The 19,553-nt window shown below is 40.9% G+C and overlaps 1 protein-coding gene across 2 annotated transcripts in view; it reads right to left on the minus strand.

Moving 5' to 3' along the window:
• The window catches only part of nectin3a (nectin cell adhesion molecule 3a), a 36,307-nt gene that overhangs the window by 5,736 nt on the left and 11,018 nt on the right, over positions 1 to 19,553 (minus strand). The window contains exons 2-5 of one of the 2 annotated variants that reach the window (XM_031297600.2): positions 8,988 to 9,329; positions 4,333 to 4,632; positions 2,317 to 2,434; positions 547 to 698 (exon numbers count right to left, since the gene is read on the minus strand). In XM_031297600.2, the coding sequence (XP_031153460.1) occupies positions 547 to 698; positions 2,317 to 2,434; positions 4,333 to 4,632; positions 8,988 to 9,329 (912 nt within the window). Of the gene's footprint in view, positions 1 to 546; positions 699 to 2,316; positions 2,435 to 4,332; positions 4,633 to 8,987; positions 9,333 to 19,553 lie in introns of both variants that reach the window. The other variant, XM_031297599.2, reaches the window with a different exon arrangement.

Consider the following 19,553-nt stretch of genomic DNA (forward strand, 5'->3'; position numbering starts at 1 on the left):
TAATCACATTTCATACAGAACAGCTTGTACAATCTATTGTTGAATAACAAACGTTATGAAATACAAACGCACACTTCTGTGTACTGCAAATCTGTGAACACAATTCACTATGTCCCGCTGTGAAACCTGACCTTAAAGAAAACCAAGAAGAAAAAAAAGGCTACATGGGTGCATACTTTGCTGAAGCAGCAAGGGTAAACACCTTCTTCCTTATCGGAAAAATCTAATGTTACCAAAACCACAACACTGGAAACGTTTGGGACTCATACTCTTTATCTGCACTCCGTGCTCCTGTGTTCCCAGGAATGTGTGAAAGTGGATCTGGGTAGGGACATTTATATGGCGGCTTAGCTCTGCTAGAAGTGTTGAACTGCGGGCTGATCGTACTGAGAGGGTAATCTTACATCAGAGAGGCATGATGAATGTCAAAAGGCACAGATTGCTATTTTAACCTCAGGTGTTAAAAGGAAATGTATTTAAGTAAGCAGACGATAAAAAAAACATCCAATAGCACTTTAAGAAACTGAGTGAAAAGTGGAAACGTACCTTGTACCCAGAGGTTTACATCTTGACTGCGGAGACCGATGTCGTTTATCACTATACAGCGGTACACTCCAGAGTCATTGCGCTCCAACGGGCGAGTGAAAGCAAAGCTATTGTTTGATTTCTCAACACCCTCGGGCATCAATCTATCCAACCTGTGCAGAAATAAAACATTACGTGAATCTCACAGTGTACCGTACAGCATACACAGACCAGCATGCAAAGACTCAAAGAAATATATGATGTTGTTACTGCATGTTTCAAAGTATAATTGAAAAACCTATCCACGACTTGCGGTGATGTCACTGCTCTGCTTGTTGTGTTGACTCTACCATTCGTACGCCTGTTGCAACTATTAAATGATCACATGGCTGTGATAATTTGAGCCGACTGCACTCGCACCAGTCGAGGGAAAGGCTTTCTACGTGAACACAAGGTCTAAACGTCAGTAAAAAAAAAAGAAAAGAAAAAAAAGAAATGAAGAGCTTGGTTGTCTAGACTTTACTAGTCTTTCAGTACAAATGAGACCATATTTCTTGTTTTCAAAGCAAGATGATGACAAAGAGCTGCCAATAGGCCAGTGTTGCTCTGATGCATGAACCATTTGGAATCTTATTTATAGCAGGGAGTCCCGATGGGTGCAGCAGTGCATTCGACAGCTCTGGTGTCCAGGCTCCAAAAGTCATGCTGGAGGTAATTTATAGACAGAAGCTTCTTCTTTGTTTGTTTAAACCCTCTACTCAGCTGGACAAAACAGCAGCTCATCTGTCATGTAGTATTCCCTATAACATTGGTTATTCAACAAACATTTTACTTTTGCCTGTTTTGTCATAAAACTGTTGATCAAAAAATTTTAAATTCATCATCACTTAAAAACTCAGCCAAGTTTCATTAAACCCTAGTTAACTGTGTGAGGGAGATTTTTTTTGAACACATGAACTAAAAAGTACAGTTTACGCCTGGCTTCCAAAATGTTCCATTCTACAATGGCGTTTTCAATAGTCCAGATCATGTCATATACTTTAACATTAGCTGCTGACAACCTGAAGACAAACGTAAAAAAACTTTATGAGTTGACATGACCATATGGCTGCCCCTTTTAACAACCAACTCCAATTGGAGCCGGTTGTTAAAAAAGGGGCAGTGTATGACGTGTGGGTGTATGACGGATGGAGAAGGCTGCCAAATTTACAAGAAACTTTGGCAGAATGGGTCTGTTTTGACATATTCTAAGCACCTTAGAAGGATGCAGCCCCTAAAATAAGTTATAGCATCATCCCAGTGACCCCCAAAGTCCAAGTTTACACGTGTGTAGCTAAAGTGCAAGCGGCAGTTTGCCTTACCCTGCAGAACCCGACCCTTAGAAGAAAACACAATCAGCTACTGAGACGTGAATTTAGGGCTCCTTAACTTCAATAAAGGTTAAATAAAAATACCGTGTAGGAGCCAACATTAAGCCACAATGAGAGAAAGTGCATTAATGCATTTCTTTCAGCATTCAGCCAGTGTGGTTGCTGCTTACTACACCAGAGTATGAATCTATGTTTGTTTTTTTTTATTTTATGAATGGTTATAACAAAGCACTGGTTGGAGATTTAATGGGAGACAATTTACACAATGTCCACAAAATGATGCCTTAAATGCAATTCATGTTTTAGGATCATAACTTGCTGCACCTGTCCTCACCTACAGGATGGAAATCTACCAAACTGTAGTCACTGGGATCACATCACAAAGTTTTTCCACAGGAAGCCAATTTTTGGGAATACTGACCTGGTCCATGTGAAGTCACGGGCAGGTGGGTTGGCTTTGGCTCCACAGGTGAACTTCACATTCTCTTGTCCCACATACCAATTTTTGTCAACTCCTATTATCGATACCATTGGAGCAACTGTAAATCAAAATAAAACAGTTAAAATATGTATTTTATATATATATATATATATTTTTTTTTTTTTTTATTTATTTTATTTTATTTTATTAAGGTGGTGCTATTCTTTTACCTCCTACAACAATCAGTTTGGTCGTGCTGACCAGAATGTATTTTATTTTCATTTCAAAAGGGTGCAAGACTAGAACTCAATAATCAGTCACTGTGATCCCAGCAGCCTGATGACAAATGAGCTTTTGCAGAAGGAACAAAGCGTGCATTATAAGCACAGTAGCGAGCAGTGACAAAAACAAAGCCTGTGCAAGACTGTGGCAGGGGTACAGGATCTGCTGGTGAACGAGAGCCAAGAGAACAAACAAATGACCCTGGGTTGGTGGAAAGTTGGAAAATGACAGACTCAATCAGACACTAGATGTACTGCAGCTAATAATAAACTCCACTGCCTCACTTTGACAAAGAAAAAACAACAACAAAGGAAAGCAGGAGGTTGCCTAAATGAAGCCCAGCACATGCCACTGTAATAAAACATGGCAAACACTGACTTAGGCATCCAATATATTTTATTTTGATTTCTTTGGAGGACAAATGAGGAACTCATTACAGCACACAGGAAGACGCTTCGGCTCATCGTGTCCACTGACCCTTTTCATGCAGCTTGACGTCAAAATTGTGCTTCTTTTGCACTTAAAATCCCTTGCCTCTGCATTCGACATGATTTATTGAGCTGGGAAGCCTCTTTCTTCCTGTATTAATCTGGGTTTTTTCTGCGTCTCCATCCGCAGGCCCCAGCAGCCCCCTGCTACTTGTGTTGCTGCCGAGGCCTGATCAATATTTCATAAAATACCTTCATTAGCCTGCACTCACACAGTCCAAACACAGGCTAACCCTAAGTACTGCTCGCCAAGGAAGTATGCATTAATGATTATAACATTAAGATGACTCTTAAATGGCCCCTTTATGGGCAAAGAGTGAAAGGTGGTGATCAGGCTATTCATAAATCAAGCTATCAGCATGGGTTAATATCGATAAGATATAGTGTATCTGTTAGGGCTGCACTACTACAGCTATAATAATCCTTACCATGCTAGATATAATGATCATGATTATTCATCTTAGTGATTTCAGAAACAATTCATGTTATTGATGATAATAACTAAACTTTCAATAAACTGCATAATCTTACACAATTAACTGAGGAGCCATAGTGCTTAACCCAATCCAGGGTGATCATCAGAAACATGATTGGAAGCAAATAAAATGTTGCAGTGGGTGAAAGATGGTGATAGGATGATGCCACAAAACCATTTTTAAATAAAAAATGCTTTCAATTCTATCTCTTTGAACATTTTGAGGTGGGGGCTGATATTCTATATGTTCGTTATTGTAGTTGCAGAAGAGAGGCTTCCTCTCAGGGAACCTTGCCTGAATAAAAAATTTAATAAAATTAAAAAAGAAACAGAAGTAAATTTTGTTAGGGACTGATTTAGTGCGCTAGTGAGTATTTACAGCAGCAGGACGCTGAATGTGGGATTGACTCAAAGTAAACTACAGTGCCCATGTTCATCGTCACCTAGTGTAATGATGTGGCTCACTGATGTTTTTTGGGCGATCAGTGTGCAAAACATATGCACATCCAGTCCAAAAAAACAACAACTGTATTCTCTGCCTTCCAATAACTTGCAGCAGTGCTCCTTTTATCATTTTAATTGTATTACATTGGGAAAAGAAAAATCTTCCCCTGTACCTGACAGTCAATAGTTTTTGGACAACAATGGAGGTCCATGGTACAGAGGAGCAAACTGCATCAGGCTTTGGCGACACAGGCGATACTTAGAAGTAGTAGGATCAATTCATTGTTTTTTTTGGACTTTCCATGAGCTTTATAACTCAGCACTTACACTGAACATTTAGTATGAAGGGTATGCGGAACTCCGTTTGCAGGGCCGGGTGGCGCACCACACAGGTGAGCGTCTTCCCCTGCGCGTAGCTCTGCGGTGGCCACATGTAGCGCACATGTACGCTGGTGGTGCCGTTGGGCTCATCCTGACTTTGTTTCTCACTACGTCCATAAAGCTCCGTCTCCCAGAATACCTCAGCAGCGGGACGGCCACGCTCTGCTATGCAGGTGGCCACCAGCGACTCGTTCCCACCATCCAGCAGAGCTGTGGGGCCGGCAGACACATACACCTTTGGCTCCACTGTGATGAGGGAGCAGAGCGGCGAGAGAGAAAAGGGGGGTGGGGGAGAGGAAATGACAGAATGGAGAAGATTACAAAATGAATATTGATCTTTTTGTGTATGTGTATAAATAAATAATGTCCATCATATTGTATATGCACAGAAGTGGCATTAGTATACCTAACTGCCAGAAAGAGCATATTGACTTTGTCCATTTCACATATATATGCATTCAAAATTGATGAACCATGCTATTAAATCATATGGAAGCATTTCAGTGGAGACTGAGCTATCTTTATTGTTGTGTGTCAAACATATAGTAATGGATTGAGTCAGGGTACACTATTGGTCCCACTGTATGGTTCTACTAGCAGAACCTGAAGTATGCATATGCCTTTGGGGAAAAACCCTTAGTGTTACAGAATCAGAGGCTACTGGCAGTCAACACGGTGTTGGGTTTGTGTTTGACTGTGTTGTACTGGAAAATGAGGCGCCAAGTTACTGTACACTTCTCAGTGCTTCAGAGCTAGGAAAATGTTATACCGGCTTCCCGAGAATAACTGCAGGTTTAGACAGAACGAGGATTTTCTCAACAAAGAGGCAAAACAGATCCATGCAAGAGGGACGTGACCAGAATAACAACCCCTCTACCTGTTGTGCAAAGCAGTAACATAGCTTATCTTATGCTGCACTGGCCTAAAAAACACACCGGGATCTGTAAAAAAAGAGGAAAAAAGGACAGTCGAAATACAAAAGATGGTTGCTGAAAGAGAAGAGACCACAATGGAGGGGTAGTGAAGTAAACTGGCTATGCAGTTTACCCTTCCACGTACCATCGCTAGAATTTTCCTCTTATGCTAAGTCCTTCTTCTTTGTCTTGCAGTGCACCGCCTCCTCCATCTCTGTCCCTCTTAAAAGAACAGCTGTTCCACTTACTGCGATGGTGACAGTTTTAAAAGACACGTGACGGCACACGCCAGCCTAATCCACAAGACAAGGCCATCACCTTTAAGACATCTCCCACCCCACTGCAGGAGGTCCAACAACAAAATCAAATATCTCCCGGCACCCCTTTTTCCAAAAATAACCTGGCGTCTCCTGTACCCACTGCAGGGGCGGGGGGACGCTGCTCTTAGGCATCCGCCTCACATTCTTCGCTCACTTCTCTTTGCCCCTCCTTACAGGCCTCTGACTATAAACAGTAGCTGCTCTATGTTAAGAGGCGAGCTGGCCGAAAGCTTCAGAGTAACTAAATCAGAGAGACGTGTTAATTTGGAGTTGCTGTCAGGAAGGGAGGGGAATGCTCTGGATGAGTGGAAATGCTTTAGGGGAAAGGTTAACGATTTCCCTTCAGCAAACTGGCTGTATTGGCCCTTTCCCGCCCACATACACACTGATCCACGCATGCACACTGAACACTGACGTCAGAGTGGGAACTCCTAGAAAGAAAGGGTTTAACTGGATGGTCATGCATCACGTCTGGACATTTTTACAGTAAGATTTAGCATGGAAAAACTATAAATTGCCATTTCTACTATTTAAAACGGTCACTTTGGTGTAATGATCTATTGCAGTTCTGAAATAAAGAGCCATCCTTTTTGTTTTAGATTTTGGGTGCTGTGATGCAAGAAGTTGGTGCTCAAAGAAAGAAAAGCTAGTGAAGCAACCATAACTAACTTTGCAAATGAAGCCACACATGGCAAGCCAATAACATCAGTGAAAGTATCTGCAAGTAAGCCATTAGCTAAAGCTGGCCTCATTAGTTGATAGGCAACAGAACAACATATAGCAACATGCAAGTCAAACATAGCTTCATGACATATACTTCACAGAAACTGAGGGGAAGTCCAGCATTATTTGAATAGACTGAAAGGAGAAATGAAACATTTCTCACCACTGAAAAATGATGACCCTCTTCAGATTTTGGCTTCGGTGAGTAAGCAACTTTAACCATCTCTGTGGGGCTGATTTCTCAATTTTATGACTCAGCAAAAAAAAGACGCTGCATTATTGGCCACATGAATGAACAAATTTGACAATTTTAAACAGAAAAGAATGCAGTTCATGGTTGGAAGATCAAATCAATCAAATCTGCCTCTCCAACTGAATGTGTGAACAGATTTTGTTTTTATGAAAGCGAATTGCTCTTCATTAGATTTCCCATTCATCTCTCAGCACTTTAAAACAAATGGTCATTGTAATTCATTATTCATCATATTTCCCTCCCCTGGTTCCTTCCTATTGCTTACTGGTGGGGACTTTTGGCTCACACACTGTAGCACACTTCCTCCTGAACTGATCCTTGGGCCTTTTCTATGAGAAGCTGCAGACATAAGGATGAAAAGGAAAGTGAGAAAGCTTTGAGCCAAAACAAATATTGTAAGTGTGACAGTTGTCTCATGATTAGATACAAGACAAGGTTTGTGTCAAGAGTGTAACTTCAGAAATGAAGTCAATGTCCACTGCACCTGTTAATCATTATGATGTGTGTCGTGACTGGGTCTATTATTTATGGCTTTGAGCCTTTTCATCGCTTGACTTTAGTTCATTTGAAAGGAATGAAAATGAAGTCAAGTGCTTTTTCCTAAACCTCAAAGTATAAACATGAATCAAAACTTGGAACTTTGAGTTAAGTAGTTTTAAACTGAAGCAAATAAAATACAAGTCTGGTTCAACATGGATATATGGTCCATATGCTGACGTGTTATCCATCCATATTTTAGAGATGCAGCCACATTTTCCTTTCTCAAAACCCGTTTGAAACAAGTCAACCCAAAACAAGGCAGACATGAAGAAGCCAGTCTTCATCTCTGCCTTGGGAACTTAAGTTTAGGTCTTGTAATTGTGATGTGTGCTCTTTAAGAAAAATACCCTATGCCCACATGACATGTATCTAATTGCCAAGAACATATACTTTCACCATAATCACACACTAAATACATCTGAATTGTAAAGTAGGCTGAAGCATGTATTTGTGTAGGGGTGTGAATATGCGTTTGTGTGAGCCAAAAAAAAAGAACAACAAAACATGCCTAAGAAGCTGCTCAGAGAGGAGAGCAAGGTGTAGCTGAACGCTGTGAGGTAGCAGACACTGTGGCTGTCACAGCAGCCCTTAATGTACCACTCATTAGTCATCATCCTTCAGTCTCTGGAGGGAGACAACAAACTACTGCCTACAGTGCAATCTTCTACTCTCAGCACTGCCTGAGTGCAATCCAACCACCAATTTAGGACTTGAAACATACGCTGACCACAGAGAAAGTTCAACGTTCATGCTCCTCAGAGAGGAGGTTACTAGAAGTGCCCATACAGTGTAGAATATACATGTACGTTTTGAGAAAACAAAGAAAATGGTAATGAGAATCATTACAACCATAAAAAATGTATCACATGCACTATAAGTAGCAATAAATAAATAGATAGCAAGAAAAGATATACATCTTGGTACAGTGTGTGTTTGTTGATACACCTGTTTTCTTTTTGCATTGATCTTGTGACCATATATTTTTAGTTGGGGTTATCAGGGAATATAATAGCCTCAACATACAGATGCCATATCAGCAACTACAGAAGAAGTCGTTAAAAAAGAAAATGATAGCGAAACTAAATGTGAGGATACCCAAAAGTATAATATCTTTTATTATACATTTTTACACCGCAGATTGCCAAGTTTGTCATCTGCTTCTTCAATGCCTGTGAGAGCTTCACACATGCTAATTACTCAGCCTGAGGTATGATTTCATGATAAGTGACAAAGGATAAAGAGGGCAGAGCTAACAACAATTCTCACTGCCTCGAGGGAAACAGCTGCACATTGGAGTGTTAAGACCATTGCTACATATAAAACGTGTTCATGTAGCATGGTTAAATGCAAGTGAATGTCATGAAAGTCGCTCTGTATCACACCCTGCAATTAACTTGTTGTTTGCATGCAACTAGTTGCATCGAGTTGGGACTGTTTGAACTTTGTTTACATGGTTGCTACATGAAGAGAGAGTCTGTATGTTTCAAACAAGTATTAATATGTGCGCTTTGTGATTTGTATGTAAGTGGCCTTGTGGAGGACCTTATGGGGAAATTAATTTAAACCTGACATAGCAATTTTCCACAGAGAGTGAAAGTGGGGTGAGTGAGATGAGAGGGACCACACCAGAGCAGCTTCTACACAGCTTTCCGTGGCCTGTGTCCAGGTAGTAATTTAAAAAGCCAGGTAGCTTTAGGGAGTAGTTTGTTCCTTCAGGGCAAACACTTTGGAGTCACCTTATCTTTGCTTAATCACAACCAACAGTGTCCTGCTTTGAAAAGTGGGATTAAAGGACAGCATTAGGAAGCACTTGATACAATGCAAAAAGGAAGTGATAGAGCTATACTTTACCTAATACATTAACGTAGGTTGAAGCTTGTGTATTGCCCAGAGGAAATGTTACCACTTTGCAGGTGTAGGACCCGACATCTGCAAAGCCAGCTCCTTCAATGGTAATGGAAGCATCTCGTACAGAGGGGGAAACAAACGAGATGCGCTTGTTGTATTCTGGAGAGATGGAGGTTCCAAACTCGGGGTTGAACACTGCCAAGGTAATGGTGCCTGAAGGGAGACGACGTTCCCAGGAGCTCTGTGTGAGGTTGGAGCCCACCTCTATTCTGCAGCTCAGTGTGATGTTCTTCCCCAGCACTGCATTCACTTTCTCAGGCACAACCACCTGGTTACTGCTCACACCTGCTGAGAGAACAGGATAGAGATGAGATTCAGATAAACAGCAACACATCATTGTTGCAGCTTTCATTAAAACTCATGACTTCATTGGATTCAGAGATCACAGTTTTTGTTCTCTGGTGTGTAGCGGTGGAAGAAGATTGTCTGTGACTCCAAATCTGGATTCAATTTGTCAAACAGTGAGTTTCTCCTTGTCCACTGTGACAGCTATAAGAAAGATTAGGATTCAAAGTAGCTCGGATGTGCCAGCAGGGAGGCTCAGATTAAAATTACATTCTTGATTAGCTTTCTACAAGATGCAGTACACTGTGTCATGCATTCATTTCCTTCACTCGTCATCATCAACATAGTCTTCCCCATAGTCACATTAGCAGCCATCATTTGTTTCAGACATGTTTTTCCTGGGGTAAAAAAAAGACCAGACTTCATCTTGGTTACTCTGAGTGTTAAGCTTTCCCTCTTAATAAGCAACACACTTTCACCACAGGACACTCAGACTGTCCCTCTTGCTAATCATCAGAGCACCTTTTAAGCAGGAAAGAAAAAAATCACTGGAAGGAGATGAAACAAAACAAACCACTTTATGGGTTTTTTTGCCCTCTTTTAATGAGGCCCTTAATTTTTTTTTTTTTTTTTTAAATTACAGTTATTTTGAAGTAAAGTAATGCAGCATGTAAACTTGGTTTTGGACATTAATGGCTATTTAAATTAGGGCTGAACGATTTTTGAAAATAATCTAATTGCAATTTTTTCCCCAAATATTGCGATTTCGATTTGATTATTTTTTTTAAGCTCTTTGTCTTCTGTATTATTCAACAAAGAATAATATAATAATGTATAGTATGAACACACAATTACACACTAGACAGTTAAATAAGTAAAAATATAGTACACACACACACACACGTAATTTTTTACAGTGCACAGAGAGGAGCTGCCTCCAGCCCCTCCCCCTCGTGAAGTTGCGTGCTGCCGTGTGCACTTGTTCAGAGAGGCTATCGTTGCGTTAGCTAGCTGCTGGTGTTCTTGCCGTGGGATTAACTGTACTAATAAAACTGTTGAAACACCGCGGCCACGCTGCTGTGAAAGCTCCCCGAACGTCATTTATCAGAGTCTGGTTGTTACCCCTCTCAGTGGCAGATCCTCCACTCATATCTTTATAACGGAGCTAACCGCTAACCGGAGCTAATCGTTGCCAACCGAGCCTTGAGTTCTGTGTACCTGTATCCATTAACTGCACGTATAGACTCAAGCCCGAATAAAACCCTTCATTTTATTAAAATGGCTGTAAAAGTTTTAAACTACAACTCAGAGTTGTTTGAATGACAGAAATCAGCTCAAGGTACAGTGTAGCGTTAGCATGCTAGTTGATGCTTTCTCTACGGAGTACAGACTGATTGCTCTCGTGAGTCATGTGATCAAATCGCAGCCTTTGCGATTAGGAAATCGCGTTTTAACATATCGCGATATTATCGCAAATGCAATTAATCGTTCAGCCCTAATTTAAATGCTGTAATGTAATGCTGTAAAAAAAATAAAGCAAGTCAAGACAAGATGAACATGTGACAACAAATGCCTGACATTTGTCACAGCAAAAACTTTAACATTGAAATAAAGAAACTGAGGAGTGTGATTCGGTGTTCATGATGTGCAAGCTGTACAGACATCTGCATGTCACAGTTGATGGATGAGCTTGTAGCAAAAGAAAACAAAAACAACCAACTTAGTGGGAATGAATGCAGTATCTTGCAAACCTAACCTGAAATAAATCCTTAATTACAGGTTAAGGCTACAGCCCTGAATGGGAAAAAAAAAATCCATCCAAGACTGTGAGCATAATCACACAAATGAGTCATTGATAGAGAACCATGTACGCTTAAACATTTTCAAAAGGCTATACAAATTCAAAAGTGAATTGTGGAGTAGATCCACATAAAACCTTTTGAAAAGGTTTGTTTTAGAGATAAAATGTAAAAACTTGATTTCATTCAAAATATTCAAACAGTGCGCCTCAGTTTTCTTGACACGGTTGCAGTCGGAGTAAGCTATATTTGGGAGCCATAAATTTCCACATTGTACGTAGTCTCGGATGTGTATGGAGTAAAGCTTATAAAAGTGGGTCCACTGGCTGGTATTTTGAGTCTTTGGCATGAATGTGAGTGGTAAGCCACAGCAATGCTATCTTGGTTTGTGAGGAATATAGCCAAAGGAGGCTGAGGCTCCCCATGCTCCATTACGTCCCCTGTAATTTCAGTGGACACACACACACACACACACACACACACACACACACACACACACTTTCTCTCTTCCAAATGTGTGTCTCCTCCCATGTGTGTGTAAGAGTCAGGCATTTTGTTTAAATGGCTGCTGAGTCCTAAATGCATGCTGCATTGTGTTGTGAAGTTTCATGCTGTGCTATAATACTTGGGCTTTCCGGTTTGTTTTTTTCTCTGCTGATCTAGCACAGTCCTGCACTGTATTTAACCTGTTAAACTAAAATACTTAATATAACTCAGCCTGCCTTATTTGTCGTTCACTTGGAAAGACATGTGGGAAAGTCACTTTTGGATTATTATTCCATTTCTCCAAGATAATTTAGGGTTCCATATACAGCTTTTTCCCACACAATGCATTATATACTATAATGTGCTTAGCAGTGCTTGTGCTACCCTGTGTTTGCATTGCATCTGCCGGAGTCCTCTGCACTGGTGTGGGGGAGAATCAGGGTCAGAGCCATGTGGGTTTTGCATTCTGCACACCACAGTCATCTGAGCTGACACGACAGCTGTTTGTTGTCACCCTACTAGTGCTACTCAGGTTGTTTTGCTTGGAAAAATATATTAAAAGTATACTGCCATGATAAAAGCTTGACAGTGAGATACATTTGCAAATATAAATATCTTTAACTGGTACAATAATATAGATGTCATGCTGATTAAAAAAAATCCTCCTGCAGCACTGGTTGTCTGAGTGGTAAACTAACATGCTTGGCATGCGTGACATTGTGGTGATGCATGCAGACACGTGTCTCAGACCAGGCTTCACCGTAACGTGCTCTACATACTGCAGCTACCTGACACGACACTCCAACTGCTACCGTACATAGTTTGTCTATCTCAGTGTGTCAGCTTTCAGGCCTGTCAAAGCATACAGAGAAACTAGACTCCATCCATGCTATGTTGTTTGTTTTACAGTAAGCAGTTGGGAGTAAGTAGGAAAGGAGGGAGAGAAAGGGGGGGAAGTGCTTAAAGAGGACACCACCCTTACCATTATGGGAGGAGAGACAGATGGCCTCTGCATGGGATACCTACAGCCAGGAGGAGAGTGGGGAAACTTGGCACTGCTTGCTGAGACCATGAGGAACACAACCAGAGCTCGCAAACTAGAGCTCCGTGAAATATTATCTAAAGTACTGCAGGCAAATGAAATGTAAGCAGTGCGTTAAACAAAGCAGTCATGCCGTTTTATCAGGGATATAGGCGTACTGCTGCAGAGTGGAGGCACAGCTCAGGACTGTCACTAGCTTCACTACTGGTTATCCATCTTCCTATCCAGTAAACAAATGAGGTTAATAATTTTAATAGGACAACATCTATCTTTATGCTGTGTCACTGTTTTGATACTTTGCAACCCATTTAGTCAACTCAAAGTGTGACACCCTGCACCAGAGAACAGGATGAACCCTGGCCTTAAAAAGAGAAAAAGACTGCACTTTTGCCCCCTTTTTCCTTGAGAAACCCGAGGAAAGAATGAACTCATGGGAAGGATATGCTTGCCCTTTGAAGAAATGTTTCATATTTGTTTCTTTCCCTGCTGACATCAGTAATTGCGACAAGCTGCTCTAAAGACGCAATGTTAAATCAAAACCTTCCTCTTTGCCTGGCAACCGGCTCAAACATTCCACGTCGGCCACTTGATTAGCCAAGAACTCCACCTACCCAGACCTGACCTAGCTTCAGCCCTGACCTCCCCAAAGGAGGAGGCTGTCTCCTGGCTAGAGAGAAAGGAGGGATACAAGGCCAGACAACATTCACATGCAGCAACAAAATAGACAATGTGTCATGTTCATGTAGACAAACTCCATGCATAGATTATCATGTCAAACAGCACTCATGGGACTGATCTGAAGACCTCACAGGAGAAGAATGCAGACATGAGATCTGTGCAGCAGGGAGTGTGGTTTAGGACTAAAGCGAGAGGAAACTGAGATCTCAGCATTCAGAAATAAATACAGTGAGGCGAGAATGAATAAGGACACAAAGAAAGAAATGGGGCAGTTATTGGGAGAAAATACATAAGTGAAACGGGGAGAAGTAAAGACATATACTACAGTGTGAGCCATGGGAGGATATAAAAATGTAACTACAGTAGGCTGGGTCAATCCTTTTACAAGCTGATATTAGTACATGACAGTTTGACAGAGTGGTTCAGACCACCAAGTCACACATTTATAGTATGCACTACAAAGACAGGATGGTTGATTTGTACAGAGTTTATAGTGTCTACATGAGATCCCTGTCATCTGCTTCAGGAGCAGTATTCAGGTCATGGGGTTATTGATGACGGAGTAATGCATGCACAACGTGAACCTGGGTCGGGCTTGGCATGCTTCGAACTCATAAGCCCCTTTTACACAGCCTGTTCAAGGTGGGACTGTTGTGCCTTCAATCCGCCTCGCCGTCTGCGTGAAAGTTACGAAGACGGAATGGGGGGGAAAACAGAGTTGTTGCGCCTTTAAGTCGGCAGTGAAGGTAGTCACAGAGTCGTACTGAAGTATGTGTAAAGGGACACCGGCAGGGTGGAACTACACACAGTAGAGTTGCGCGAGCACAACCACAGGATGCCCAAAAAGTGACTTAATAAGTTATTAATAACTTACAGAAACACTGCATGCAATAGTCCACCTTCCCTCTCTCTTTCTCTCTGTCCATCTCTCTACTGACAATTGTGCTACTATAATGCAAACAGTTGGTGGTTTGTGGGACGGGTCTGGTTTGGGTGGTTGATTAACAATGCACGCCTCTTTTGCTTCCGGAATCTTGGCATACTGAGGCGGAAATACGCCGCCTTTGCTCGTTTCTGTGGGAAAAAGCATCCTGCCTTGTTGTGTGGGATTTGTTATTGTTTGTTGCAAGGGTTTGAGGTATTTCAGTATGTGAACACAGTGTTATGGACCCAGCAATGTTATTTTTTCCATGCAAGTAGAAAATGTATGACAAAATGTACAATGTAAAAGCCAAACTAGGAACAAAAGTTTAAATTAGCAATAGCTATAAACTCTCTGAGCAGCACATCAGTTTAATGCTTGGTATTGAAACTGTGTTATTGTGTAATCGCATCGACCCTATCAAATAGTTATCCCATAAAGAGTAATTTAATACTGTTTAAGTTTGACATAAATGTCAGCAATGAAGATAAAACCTCAAATAGCTGTTTTTAGTGAAAGTGGACAAAATGTGTAAGTGCCCCTTATTAAAAAAAAAACTGATGGAAGGTGGGTGGCTACTCCTGTCATTCTCCTCTCCAAGGTGTCAGCAAGCAACCTGGGGTGCACCAGACCTACCATAGTTCTCACCCTCTTTCCTGCTTCAGTAATTTTCAAGTGTGTGTGGGAGGTGAACACTGGCTGAAGGGCAGTTTCATTACTGTTTAATGAGTGCAGTAATTCATACTCATTTAAAGCATTAAAGTCCCTTAGTCTAGTAGAAGCCAGTGGCAACATTAGCTGACTATTAAACTTCCATCTGATTCTCAAGGCCACATTTAAAAAATGTTCATTGACATTCATTTGAAAACTGCACTGGCAAACTCTGCCAACCTCACACAAAACAATCTATGAATATGGCTTGATATATGACTATTAGATATATTCATAAAACAATTATTCAATAATGTCTCAGTGGGCTAATGCCCACAACAGCACCTGTTCCAGACCCAATCTCTAAGTGGACAAGGAGAAACCTTGTAGCAACAGCCGTAGGTAGGCCATGTGTAGAAAATGAACAAACAATTGTAACAGTTGGGAATTTGCGATAGCACTTCATCAATACATCATCCACTGGGCCTGCATTTTTTCTGAAAGTTGTCTGTGCCTTTAAGCGCTGGCAACTCAAAGAAGTCAATAGTCAGTGTGCAGTCAATTGCTTGGTATTGTTACTCTAGGAGTGACCAGGAAGAACAAACAGACAATGCCTATTTTCCTAACACAGGCCCCCAGACCTTTGCTTTATTTTTGTGAGGCCTATAACTTTGTCTCAATCAGTTAGAGACAGGATAGGCCAAAGTGGCGTATTGCCTGGTTTATAGCATGTCTTTATCGTAACAAATATTTGTGCAGTGTGAAGAAAACATTAGTTACACCAGCTCTAATCTACCCCCTTCCTTCCTAGTATTGTATCCTGTGAGGGTGTGAGGCTTTTTCAGTGGGCTAATTCATGGTGGAAACAAACACAGGCTGACAGGCCTTTAAAAAAAGGGGCGGGTGGGACTCTTTCACATGTCACTGTCCACTTCAAAACCCTTTTCTCATGGCTCCCTCATAGCAATGTGGACTTCTGTGTCCTTCTCATCCAGGTCGCATTTGATTAAAGATCCATGCTTAAAAGAAAAAAGATCAATAGTGTTGACATACGAAGTGCTAGGATAGGTTACAACCTCTCATCAGAGTCAACTACAGCTATGCTGTAGAAATTGTGAAGGACAATGCCTGCCACTGTGTACCAAGGCAACACAAACACTCCTACAGCATCCAGCCTTATTGTGTGGGATTTGTTAGTTTGATGTGGGGGTTTGACGCATTTCAGTATGTGAACACAGTGCTATGGACCCAGAGATGGGCAGCAATGCTATTTTTTCCATGCAAGTAGAAAATGACAAAATGTACAACTTTGGAGAAGAAAAGACAATTCGAAAAGTCACAGATGGTCACAGAAAGCAAGGGAAGGCCTTTACCAAGCTGCTGTCTGAAAAGGAAACTTAATTTTGGAGGTTTTCTTAATAAGGATATAAGCTACAATGGGAGTCTCTCAATTAGAGGTTAAGAGTATAACATCTCTGTCCCTGACACGTTAATGCTAATAGAGACTGCCCTGCATTGTACCATCACAGCACAGTAGTGTTGAAAGTTGCACCGGGGTAGAAATGTTGTTTATGTCAGGGTCTGCTTGCTCATCAAGTACATCCTTACTGCTCCTGTCCTCTTTTAGATAGCTGAGTGTTCTCAAAAAAACATTATCTTGCTTCAGAAGCTGACAGCCATGAATAGATGTTTAGACATTTGCTACATAAAACAATTAGCCAGACATCATGCAAAGACAACTGAAGCCTTTATACTTTCAGAACAAGTGCCGTTATATGGTTGGCCCAGTATCTGTTGTGATTTTAGTAAATTATAGAGATGCACCGATAGACCGGCCGGTGACCGGAATTGGACGGTTTTCACGTTTTTACATGCCGATTTCATGCCGGTCAATGCTACAATTAACTGACAACATAAGTTATACGAGTTACAGTTCTCAGGGACGCACGCACACACAAACGTGACAGCACGGCCTCTTTTTCCTTTCTCTCAACTTTTCCTCCGTGTGTCACGCGTACCCGCTCGCAGTGTGAAGCGCGTGTCGGCGCTATTCTTGCACATGTAGGAACCTGGTGAATTAACCTGCAACATGTCAGCTGTTTGGAAATTCTTCAGCGTGTGTGCAGAAGATAACAAGTTTGCAATATGCAACACCTGCAAGGAAAGAGTAGGGCGTGGAGGGACGACACCAAAAACCAAAATCACATTTTTTTAGTTGGATATTGGATGTGAAAAGAAGGAAATGGTTCTAACATTGCACTTTAGATGTGTGTGAATGTCCCACACCAGGAGTAATTTATATAGTTCTATTTTATAGTGATCCATTATCTGTTCAAAACATGTTCTATTAAAGAAAAGATAGAAAATAAATATTTGTGTGTTAGAAAAAATGAAATCGGTATCGGCTGGCCTAACTCAATGAAAATCGGAAATTGGAATCGGCCTAGAAAGTTGTAATCGGTGCATCTCTAGTAAATTATTCGCATTAGCATCCACTGAAATCTACCATCAAGCCAAACAAAGACAGCATAGACAAGCTACCAAGGATAATTCCAGGTCCAATCTACACAACCTCTGTGATAGTAAAAAATAAATTGTATGTTGACCTTATAATCAAAACTGGCATTTCCTCAACGTTGACTCACTGCAGTTACATTTGTAGGCTGCAATCCCCACTGCAAGGACACCACAATCATGTCGCACACAGCTGTGCTCCCAAACATTGTGTAAAAAGAAGAGAAATATCCTTTTCCTCATAGCAGTCTCCTTAACAATACTCATGTGTAAACCCAGCAATGAACCATACTGACAGCATAAGGACAGCTTAGACGTGAGAGCCTTTCATTCAAGAATCATGCATTGGTTTTAGGCATGTTGTTTTTACCACATTCACGTCACTGTCCTTAGAAAAACAAAAAAACTTATAAAACCAGACACAATTTTCATTCATTAGGACAGAAATAGATCAGGCCCTTGTTGGGTGGAGCTTTGCTGAGAAGAGAGAATGGGTTCTGTACTAATCACAGACTTCACTGCCCTTCACTGGGTCTAAATGGGCTACTGTACTTTCATTAGGCTGATCTAACATAATGGAAACAGTTTCCCACATGCCAGAGACCCCAGAGGGAATTAGACTGTTTTCTTTAAAATTATTCCCATCATTGTCCACTATGACGCCTATTTCTGCCAGCAACCCTTTATTTCAAGGGATCTACATGATGTCAGTGACTGACACATGTAGGCTGCACACACTGTACTAGTATTATGTAAAAATGTGCATTCATTTGCAACATGTACAGAGATAGAGCTAAGAATACCGGTGGTGAACAATACACTGCTATTGATGCATGACAGACTAAAAGCCAACAATCTTAAGTTAAAAATGTGCAATGACCATTTTTTATTGATACAAGAAAAATGGTCAGGCTTTGTTTTGAGTGCTAGATCTGCAGCATGCATCTCTTCTTTTTTCTCTCTAAAGTTGTATGGCATTATTTGCTGTAGTTAGGGGTGGAACGGTACACTGAAGTCACGGTTCGGTTCATACCTCGGTTCAGACATCATGGTTCGGTTCGGTACAATGAAGGGAAAAGCATAACAAAAATGCAGAAGGCAATTGTTTTTATTGTGCATGTCTCAGGCTATTGGAATTGGAAATTGATTTATTTGAAACAGGGACAATGCACAAATAAACATTAAACTTGTTAAAACGAGAGAATATGTCTTGGGCCAGGTTATAGCAACAATTGCTAATTTCCACCTGTAGTCCCTGGGCAGGTATGACAAATTAAAAAATAAAAACAATTAACAATTTTAAATATAAATTTCACAGGACTATAAATGACATGGTGTCCATGGTAATTAAAAACAGGCAGTTTAGCTAAAACAGGGGCGCCATCAACCCACTCACTCTCTCCCCCCCCCTCCCAGCACACACACTCAAACAGTTCAGCAGCAGCACATTGGAGTACATGCAACTCTAGATACTCATTAATACAAGGATACACACATACTCATACTCACACATACACACACATAAATACAGTATCTTATAGGTGTGTGCAAACTTGTTTACTCAACAACCAACTCTTTGTTAGGCATGAGAAGGTGTGAGAATTTTTACATAAAATATGTTCTGTGGGAAGGGCATTCCACTGCCTCATGGCCACACATGAGAAGGAGGAACTCCCAAATTGGGTTTTACGTTGTGGGATGCTACACTCCCCCCTTGTAACGCTTTGAGAAGTTCGCACTGTTATTTCAGAGCAGAGTGTTACAAACTTTTTCAGAGGGGGAGCAGTAGCACTGTATATGGTTTTATGTAACAAAGACACATTTGAGTGTTTTATTAAATTATCAAAACTAAGTAGATCATATTTGACAAGTATATGACAATGATGATAATGACGTGTTTTTTGTCATGAATCTTGAGGCAGTTTTTATACAAAGATTCTAAGGGTTTTATGACTGTTTTACATGCCTGAGACCAGGATGTAATGCAGTATAAAAGGTGGGGGATGATCATTGCATTTAAGTATGTACTAGATGCTTCAGTGGTAAGAGAGTTTCTTATGTATCTAAAATTTACTAAATTAAATTTCAGTTTGTTGCACAAATTTTTAACATGACTTTAAGTGTTGAATCTA

This window comes from Sander lucioperca, chromosome 5 (genome assembly GCF_008315115.2).
Source record: "Sander lucioperca isolate FBNREF2018 chromosome 5, SLUC_FBN_1.2, whole genome shotgun sequence".
Taxonomy (NCBI): Eukaryota; Metazoa; Chordata; class Actinopteri; order Perciformes; family Percidae; genus Sander; species Sander lucioperca.